Source organism: Notolabrus celidotus, chromosome 19, assembly GCF_009762535.1.
Source record: "Notolabrus celidotus isolate fNotCel1 chromosome 19, fNotCel1.pri, whole genome shotgun sequence".
In the NCBI taxonomy this organism is placed as follows: Eukaryota; Metazoa; Chordata; class Actinopteri; order Labriformes; family Labridae; genus Notolabrus; species Notolabrus celidotus.
This window is the reverse complement of record NC_048290.1, coordinates 8,716,812-8,727,297: the sequence shown is the minus strand read 5'-3', so window position 1 is coordinate 8,727,297 and position 10,486 is coordinate 8,716,812. Positions and strand designations below refer to the sequence as shown.

The window sequence follows — 10,486 nt, the reverse complement described above, 5'->3', positions numbered from 1 at the left end:
ATCTGTGTCAGTTTCAAAGACAGCTGACAAGGTTGTTGCATAACACTGTTAACAATACAGCACTGTTATCTAAAGTTAAACTTTGGTCAGTGTGCTTTGGGCAAAGACATCAAGTGTCTACAAATTGATCTACATCAAAAACAAATATATAAAACAAAAAGGAACATGATTACTCAAGGCGGTGAAACTCTTAACACCCTCGACACACCCAAATCATTGCTGCTGCTGCTGCTGCTGCTGCTGTTGCTGCAGCCGTTGGTTTTAGATGTTGCATAATAAGATAGATGGAGGTTGTCTGTGTGTGTTCAGGGTGTGCCAAGTGATTTTAGGTTAAATACACATTTGTATAGATGGTCCAACTGCTGGTTCGTCTGTTCTTTGTGAATGTTTTATGAGTAAAATAAACAAATCTTTGACAAGTTTATTGAATGATTTAAGGAGCAAAGAAAAACACCTCTTGTTGACTTAAGTTAATTTTTTTTATCTTTTTTGGTGACATATCAAGCTTTTTTCATCAATATATATTGGTCTAAGAGGTCCCCAAAACATGTCTTTAAAGTTTATGCTCAAAAAAACACGTTGAAATCAGATTTTGACATGCCTGAAAAGCCCTCTTCTTCAGTCCTCCTCAGAACACTCTGTTTTCTCTCTGACTGCGCCCCCTCAGGAAGTGGATGTGGTCTCGGCTCTCCAGCACGTTGATCTAATGTTCACATGTTGGCTGAATATACACGGCTGCTCAGAGATCACGTTACTTCAACCCTCTGAATCTGATCCAGAATCTGATTCTGACGGAGAGGCGCCTGTAGCAGGACCTTTCTGAAGGATTGGTCATAGATTTAGTGTTTCTTGTTGTTTTATTTATCAGTATGTCGACGTGGGTCTTGGTACACAGCTACGAACATGTAGCTATGTGGCTATGCTAACTAGCACTAGCACGTATCCATGATAAATAAAAATCATCATCTAGATCTTCAAATCTGCAGATGTGGGGAGTAAAACCGACCTTTGCCAGAAAGGCAGCAGGACCTTTTATGAAGGATTGGTCACAGATTTAGTGTTTCTTGTTGTTTTATTTGACAGTATGTCGACGTGTGTCTTGGTACACAGCTACAGCTACAGCTATGAACATGTAGCTATGTGGCTATGCTAATTAGCTCTAGCACTTATCCATGACAAATAAAAATCATCCACTAGATCTTCAAATCTGCAGACGTGGGGAGTAAAACCGACCTCTGCCAGAAAGGCAGCGGGACCTTTTATGAAGGATTGGTCACAGATTTAGTGTTTCTTGTTGTTGTATTTGTCAGTATGTAGATGTGTGTCTTGGTACACAGCTATGAACATGTAGCTAAGTAGCTATGCTAACTAGCGCTAGCACTTATCCATGACAAATAAACAAATAAAAATCATACACTAGATCTTCAAATCTGCAGACGTGGGGAGTAAAACCGACCTTTGTGTTTATTAAGACAGCCTACAACTAGCATGCCTCCCTCCTAAGCTCCTTGTTAGCACGCATTTGTGCAGGTAATGAAAAACGGAGGGGGATTCAGTATTATTTTATACAGTCTATGGGCTGATCAAGCTCCGAGCTCTGACTCCGTGACAGACCGGATATTGTTGTTACGTAACAAAAACACGGAAGTCTGAAACGGCTCGTTTCACACACATTTACAGAAAGGTGGAGAAATCAAAACAGGGGCAGAATGGATTTTTTTTAGTTTTGGGGGGTTTGTAGACATGCCAGGGACACATATTTCAGGTAGAGAACCATTAAAAAGTCCATTTTGCATGATATGTCACCTTTAACCAAAGTGTTCTGCCAGCTCTTTATATGTACCACAAGACAAAGAAGATACTGTTATCATCTCTCTGCAATAGTTTGTTCAAACCGGGTAATCTGATTGGACAAGAGCCATTCCATGAGTGCAGATACAGAGACTTATCACAAGATTATCATTCCAGCTCTGCCAGGTGTTCAGAAGACGGTCTTTGTCTTGATTTATCAAGCTGGTTCCTCAGAGTCACACAAACAACCAAAGCAGGAGTACATGATGAATTGAAATGTAGCCATAAGATGGACCGATAGACTGTATAACTCTTAGCCTTTATATCATCTGTGTGTACAAATAAGTAAATGACCTACAAACTCAAATTGGATTTTTGGAACTAGACTTCAATGTTTATTTCTGCTGTACAGTGAGTCATTTTAACATGGGTGGTAATGGGGATTCCTTGGCTTTTGGGGCCAGCCTCAAGTGGACGCTTGAGGAAGTGCAGTTTTCCTCATTTATATTTTTCCACACCAGAGGCTGCCATTTGGTTTGTATAATTTATATAAAAACAAATATCCGACTCCAGGCCATGATGTTATAGCATAGACTACATAAACATGGATGAAGCGAAACTACTTATTGGTTTCTGGGGAGATGTTATGAAGCCCAAGAATGGCAGTCACCATGGTGGGAATGCTGACTCAAATTAACATCAGATCAACCGAGAAACAGGCAAAGTGCTAGAGCTGGGGCGACCTTTAACCTGCAAACAGCTACCATCTACCTTGTCACATCCCTAATTATGCAAATAAATGCATAACTCTTTGCCTTAAAGCTAGGGTTGGTAGTCACAGAAAACTAGCATGAATTTGAATATAGCATTTCCTCAGGATTCTGCTCACATGATCATATGATCGTGACTGATTCCAAACCGGTCCTCAGCACATCGTTTGTGTTTTGCACTAGGTCAACTCATGTCTCATTCAGCGACATCAAACATTATCATAGTGAAAGTTAAAAACACAAACAAACATGAAGTGTACGCGCAGGAGGCGGGCAGAACGGCAGAACGGGATTTGATTGGTTTCATAATTTGGCTCTTGATGGCAGGGATGGTTGGTGTTTTCCCAGGTTTACTCCAGCTGTAGATAGCGGCTTTTTTTCACTCTTTTTTAAGAACACATTATGTATTGATTGTTATCAGGACATAAAGTTCATTTTAACCAGTATAACAAAAAGTGTATCTAAATCTGACTACCAACCCTAGCTTTAATATAATCAAAACAGATGACTTATAAAAGAGGCACACCACGAACAGTGGGTATGCCAAAACAAATGAGCTCTGTACCCCAAATTGTTGGCCTTTTAACATGGGGCTTAATGGGGATTCCTTGGATCTTAGAAACAGCCACTATTGCCACTTGTGTTAAACTGAAAATATAAAAGTACTCCCTCCTAAGTGATATTGCTTAAACATCCTTAACTTCCTGGAATTCCTCATTTCTCTTAACCACATTCCTGTGCTTGATCAAAAACACACACTGTGCTTTGAGTGGCATCCTTTAACAGTAGATTGTTTTCACAGGCTCCTCATGCTGGGGTTAAATGTCACATATGCTGCTGCACTCTGTTACTGGTGTTGGCTGATGAGGTCAGGAAAAAATTGGACAAGTTTCCAATTATTTTTCCTTTCCTCCGCTGTTAAAATCCCATCATCACTGCTTTGTCAATCACTTTTTCCTGCCTCAGGAGAGATTCTGCAGCTTTAACAGATTCTGAAGTCTGAGGTCACAGCTCTCTTTTGATGGGATTTGGCTCCCAGAGGAGGTTTTTAAGTGATCTCGGAAGGCTTTGGAGAGCAGCCACTATGGACCTGGAAGTCTTTTGGGTGAGGGAAGCATTTTTCTGGTGAGCAATAAAATCATACCACCTGAACTGGCTGGAAGTCAGAGATGTGTTTTATCTATCAGAGGTGAAAGGGATTAAAGTTTGCATTTAGTGGATGATGAAATATCGGTAATGAGACTATTGTGATGATTAGGATAATTACTATAGCAGGAAACTTGTTCTCCTGTTAGCTAAGCTGTCTCTGGGTCAACATCCAGCAATGAACCACACAGTAAATGCTGTCAACCAGGGTTATTATGTTTGATTATGAAGCAATTGTTCACTTATTATTCTCCAGTCTTGCCGAAACTTCCAGGCATCAATATTGAATTTCAAACTTCTTTTGACGTCCGATCATTACTTCAACTTCAATTCTAGGAAGGAGACACGAGCAGACTGCACAGGCTGCAACCAACTTTTAACATTTTCAGTGAGATTTTTTCTCAGTTAGCTTTGGTCGATTTGTAAATTGTTGCTATTTAACTGTATAATGAGGACATAGTTGCATTTTTCTATGCATGCTTGTGTTTATGTCAGATCGGAGTGATCAGCAGCAACACTATCTCCCCGTCTCTATCCGTCTCTAATTTATTTCCATTAATGTGCTGTAAGTTTATATATAACATAATAATATGAGTATAAGTCTCTTTATAAAAAGGGTGATAGTCTCTCTCTCTCTCAGGCAGGTGCCACAGTTACTCGAATTCTTTATGCAAATTACTATTAAGTTAAAAGTCATTTTACCGTTCTTGTAAGTACACAAAACAAAACTAGTTATTCCAGTCCTGCCATAAGAATCTCCCCTCTAAGTATACATAGGTGGCCTGTGTGAAGCCTGCAGGTATAGAGATTATGCAGTGCTGAAATATTGCTGAAACAGATGCCATTTAATCTATTACAGTGATGTGAACAGGTGCCTTATGCACATATAAAGTAAAGATTTCACATTACTTTACTTTGTGCACTAAATGATACTGAATGTCCTTTTTGTCCAATGTCAATCACATAACCTACTCTATCACTCATTAATCATTATGTGCATAAAATATTAAAAGAAATAATGAAATAGGTCTTGCACCATTTCCTTAGAATCAAGGTGGTGTCTTTAAGAGGTTTTAGTTTCAGTATGAAAAGCAGTCTGACGCTTTGAAGATATCATTGCACAATAATAAAAAACAGTAGATTATCATATCAAAGGAGCAAAAACTTGAATTTTGTCCCCTAAAAGACTAACTTAATAAATCAGTGAAAACATTTGCGTGTTAATTTCCTATCCATACTGATATTTTTATAAACTCAATTTCCTAACTCTTATATCAGAAAATTACAAATATGTTTTGCACCGTTTCCTACCAATTCATTTAATGGCTTAAATAGTTTGTGTAGTCTTCTCAGCAGCCGAAAAATCTTACAGTATAAATCAAAAATACACTTGAAAATAGAAAACCTTCACATTTAAGATGCTAAAGTTTTGGCATTTTAAATTGTGAAACTAAATAACTCCCAAATCCTAAGGGTGTCCATTTACAATATTTAAAAACAGTACATTCTCACATTTAAGAAGCCAAAACCTGTGAATTCCTGACTTACTTATCATTTTCTCTGCATCCTGTAACTTAATATTTAACATTTCAGCTGCAAATACATGACCTCTCTGATCTCACAGCACACTTACAGTTGTTTTCATGCATTTTACTTAACACTGCACATTTAGATTGTGATGCATTCTTCACTTTTTACTGAATTCAGTATTTGAAGTTTCATGTTGGAAAAAGGAGACTTAAACTCTCAAATGATTAAGAAAGTTCACCAACTTTTACTTTCACTTTATTCATGAGTTTGGTACAACAACAGTCACAAAAGTGCACACGATTTGGAAAGATTTATTACTGGCGGTTCACAAAAATGATATTGTAGTACAATGTTTGCATCAATCTTTATAGGAGCAATAGTAGTAATGGAGCGTAACACTGGCAGATCCATTAAAAATAATGCAATACCTTTAAAGTGTATAGTTTGCACTTTTCTTAACTGCCCAATAAAATCAGATTAGATGAGAGGATTTTCACACAACATTAAGGTATATACGATGCTGGATTGATCCTTAAAAAGTAATGGCCTGAAAACAGTAGGTGGACACATTTATTTCATCTCATAACTTTGGGAGCCTCCTACAATCCTCCAGTGTCTGTATCGTGAAAAAGCCAAAGTGTAGCTGCCTTTTATTATGAAATGCAGGAGATGGCATGATTCTAGCTTTGATGCCAGAGCTGCTATGTCAACCAGTTTGACCTAATTAATTGAAGATGTCTCTATGTACTCATAAAAACAGAACACCATAGACATATACATCTGGTACTGATTCAAAGTGGCTCCAAACTATCTGGACCTTCTCACAGAGAAGAATAGTAGAATAAATTAACATCATGGTTCACATTTTGTCATGAATTCTTTACAGTCAATGTGCGGGTTGTCACTATGCAACAAAAAGAAATGTTACAGACAATCTAGCAGTGGTTTTAGAATTCAAAAAGTGCAGAAAAAAGTCTCCTCAACAACGTCACGCTGTTCTTTATAGTTTTTACAGCTGTGATTGTTTCAGTTTTTACAGATAAGGTATTTGCAGAAAGTGATGATGGAGGAGTAATACACTGACACCAGGCCTTTAATGCATTTTTCAGCAGCCTTTTTTCAACAGTCCAAGAAATATCTACACATTGATGGATGAGTATTCAGTCTTCACATGCTTGTCCGTTATTCTGATGTCTTTGCAGAGGAATCCTTAGTTCCTGTCTTTGTGCAGAGACACCTCTATCACAGTTTGTTGGAGATCATTCTGACTTATATACATTTCTCCAGTGTGTTTGCAGTCTCGCCTGTAAATGTCACATGTAAAGACGGGTCCTCGATGCTCATTGGAGGCTCTTTCAGAGTCCTTCCTAGTTTTGAGTCTCCTAAATTCGTGTGTAAAAGCTTCATCTGAGCTTCTCTGACCTCCTCTGGGCCCTGTAACGTCTGTGCATCTGGTGCCCCTGCTTTAAATGAGTCCAACCCTGCTGTATTCCCCTCAGACTGGTACAAGAAAGTCTGTGAGGTGTTCACTATTTCCGGCATTTCACGGGACACCAGAGAGTGAGAATCCCTGGAGACGATGGAGGAGCTGAGGTGTCTGTCGGTGCAGCGGAACTGCATGCCGTTCCCTCCTCCCCGCCCGCCCATTTTGCAGAACAGGCACTTGATTTTCTCCATCAGCGTGAGGACCACTGTCTTTCGGAGCAGGATGTAAATCCAGGGGTCCAGGATGGGGTTGACAGAGGCCATGCGGATTGCAAGCAGGTCTTTATTCAACCCTAAAGGCTCTTCTTTCTGGTTCCTGTACAGCTGATTCACAAAGATCCTCAACTGGAAGAGAACAAAACACACATGAAGAAACAAAAGTGCACAAATTATTTGGAGGCGGAGTGTGAAAGAGCATTTTCAAACGCAGAGATATTTCCAGAAGTGTTAAGACAAGCCCAAACATGTCTACATCCATTATACAAGAACAGCATAATGTTTATCTTCCATTCTCAAAAAAAGGGGCTTGGCTGAATGTAACTTCTGTGCAGCCACAGCGGTGAGGAGATGGCAGGAGACCAGTAAAAACAGAGTTACATTTCTCACCATGGTTCATCAGAAGAGAGCCTTTGGCCATTGGGCTTCCCCAGAGTCTAATCAACAGGCATCCTTTCTCAAAACCAGTCTCTCAAAGCTGTAATTATGTTTGACATTTGACATTTATGGAAGTAATTATAGGAAAGTAACACAGTTTTGTTTGTCAGAGCTGTCTAAAAACAATACTCATATTGAAGCTGCATTTCTCCTCATATTCCATTTCTAGGTGGGATGACATTTTTTAAAATGTAAGATTAAAAGTCCAGTGGTTCTCTGAAGATATTGCACCAAATAGACAGGAGATTTACAACACAGGTACTTTAATTTTTTTTTGCCATGACTGCATAAGCCTCATGTTGAATGAAGCTGAATTTGGAATCATTTTTACACACTGATGAATCTGGATTTTGTTCCCTATCACCTGCATTTCGATGTGTTCTGGACAGAATCTTTTCATAGAAAGCATGAAAAAAAACAGTCTCAGTGTTTACATGAGTCCCTTTGGTACCTGTGAACTTATCCCTTCTTCTCTCACAGAGTTTGCCCCCTTGCATGCAGGGAAAGTCTGCATGGCACATGGGGAAATCTCACGGTCTCTATATCTTAAACTGAACCCCTGAGTCTGGTGACGAGCGCTAAAATGACACAACTCCCAGGAGTTGTTTAAAAAGGAAAAACAAAACAACACGTGATGTTTGGCAAAAATCCAATCTTGGCGCTAGTTGTCCTACTATGCCATTTGTGAAAATGCAAATTCTGCCCAGGGAGTGTTCATCAACTTTCATGTGCCGCTGAGAGATGCGTCATCTAACCACAAAACTGGAACACAAAGTTCATGTTGCATGTTTTTATAATTAAACACCCCTTGCATTGGGCAAGCTTATTTGGATGTTGTGTTGTTATAGGGACGCACGTGCGTCTTAGTTGGTTCACTTTGAGTCTTCTTTTCATAAGTTTAGTTGATGCCTGGCGCAATTTCTTTCCCAAAGTGGCTCAATTGTGGGAAAATCCACACAATTCTCTCCCCTAACCAACTTTTACGCATGCACTTTCCCTGTTTAAAACGTGTCTGGTGTCAGTTTTTCTGTACTCACCACTAAAGGTATGGAGCAGATGAGAACCACAGCAGAGGTAGCAATAAGCAGAATCACCATCTGGATCTCTGCAGCAGCTAAACGTCCAAAACTCCGTCTGCGCCTGAACTCCGCGATGCGCCTGTTGTCTGTGCCCAGAGACGTGCGTCGGAGGAAGCGCTTGTGCATCAGGATCAGAGCTCCGCACACCATCACGTTACATATTACAGTTGCAAGAACCATAACTGCATTCACACCTGCGTACATCAGATTAAAAGTCACCACAGCTGTCTCGTTGTTATGCCAATCAATGAAGCACCAGGTCCCTGGCCTCTGCCGTTCCACCTTGCCGAACCCCATGATGGGCAATGCGCAGAACACAATGTTAGAAATGTAAATGCCCACGAGACTGAGTGCAGCAAGTTTCTGGTTCACGTACTCGTTGTAGAAATACGCGTGGTTAATGGCTAAGAATCTCTCCACTGACATCGCGAACACGATGCTCAGCTGCACCAAGAAGAAGAAGAGCAGTATGAAGCCGGAGTACTGGCACAGCGAATCCCCGCCTGGCCACTCGCCCTTCATGTAGGTGGCGATGGTGACTGGGCTGGCCAGCAGTGTGCCCAGGAGGTCCGTCACCGCCAAGCCACACACGAGGGTGTAAAAAGTGGTCTCTTTTTGTTCCTTTCGGGAGATCCGTAGTACCACTATCGCGATGACATTCCCCACCACCCCGAAAATGAACATGATCGCCGGGATGGTGGGCGGCTGGAATCTCCCCGTGGATGTCGTGGAGTTCATATCTGCAGGGATTTCGTTCTCTTTCTTCTTTTCTTTCACAGTTAAACACTGAGAAATGGTTTCTTTGTAACTTCCGAAGTTGTGACGCTGTCCATTAGTGCGCGCTCACCGGGCTCTCCAACAACAAGCCAATCCATAGTTTCCAAAATGTTCCTTCTACGCACAGAATTCAAGCTCCATAGTCCGCTCAATTCTTGATTTAAAATAAAAACACTGAAGTCCTCAGAGAAAAGATGATCAGTCAAGTAGTTTAGTTGGTAAGTTTTGCATGCTCCGAATCTGCCAGCTACACTTTACGTTGTTGTCACTCTCTCAACTGACAGGGAAGTCTTCTCTTCACGGGGCCACTGAAGGCAGCTCCTCCTCTGCGCTTCATTTAAATATGAGCTGTCTGTCTGAACCAGTGTAGCAAACACAACCTGTAAAAAAAAAAAACCCACTTCAGTAGTGTACAAGGTCACAAAGTCCCTGGTTGCAGTTCCCATAAACTCTTGATTACCCCTCAACTTGTTTACAGCTCCGGCGACGTACATCTATCACCACGCGCGTCACCTCTCACTGACATCAGCACAGTCATATCAGTATCGGTTAAACCAGATCGATGCAGTTAGAAGACGTGGGAAGTACCCGACATGTTCAAGGAATGAGAGAGAATCTGAGGGGTGTTAGGAACCAAGTAATGTAGTTAACTGAAATGAAGTGGTACAAATATCCTGGCCTGTTTCTAAATGATAAAGTCAAGTTTTATCCCTAATGTAGAAACCAACACTTCATGTTCAAAGGTATGGTGCAGTCACTTTTATGGGTTTGAAGGGGGAAAAAAGTAAGATAATAAAGTACTAATAATTCTGATTTTTTTTTCTAAGCCACTTAGATTCACATTTTTTTGTTTAAGATTATAATTTCAGCACGGTAAAATAGAAATAGACCTAAAAAGTCATTAAAACCATAGGGGAGAACGGGGTTGGTTGTCACACTTTTTACTGTTTTGATGATTGCTCATCATCAAAACATCTTTCAATAGTCATTCCTACATTAAATTGAAGCTTAAGGTGTTGGCTTGAAATGTGTATCCCTCTCATTTTCTGACTCATTCTAACAAAGAGGCAATTAACTATCAAAGACACTCTGACACATCGTGACAACCAACCTCATCACGGGGTTGGTTGTCACACACTATGGGGTTGGTTGTCACACACTATGGGGTTGGTTGTCACAATGGTATTTCAATGGGAAAAATCTTTTAAAAAAGGCAAGAAGGCAGAACTAAATTTGAAAGTTTAATTGCACTGA

The 10,486-nt window shown here is 40.3% G+C and overlaps 1 protein-coding gene across 1 annotated transcript; it reads right to left on the bottom strand.

Moving 5' to 3' along the window:
* Positions 1-5,456: 5,456 nt before the first annotated feature.
* ptger4b (prostaglandin E receptor 4 (subtype EP4) b) lies at positions 5,457-9,602 on the bottom strand. Its single transcript, XM_034710442.1, has 2 exons — positions 8,414-9,602; positions 5,457-7,067 (listed from the first exon to the last, which is right to left on the bottom strand). The coding sequence occupies exons 1-2, from the start codon at positions 9,191-9,193 to the stop codon at positions 6,507-6,509; spliced, it is 1,341 nt and encodes a 446-aa protein (XP_034566333.1). The 5' UTR covers positions 9,194-9,602; the 3' UTR covers positions 5,457-6,506.
* Between the last annotated feature and the right edge of the window lie 884 nt (positions 9,603-10,486).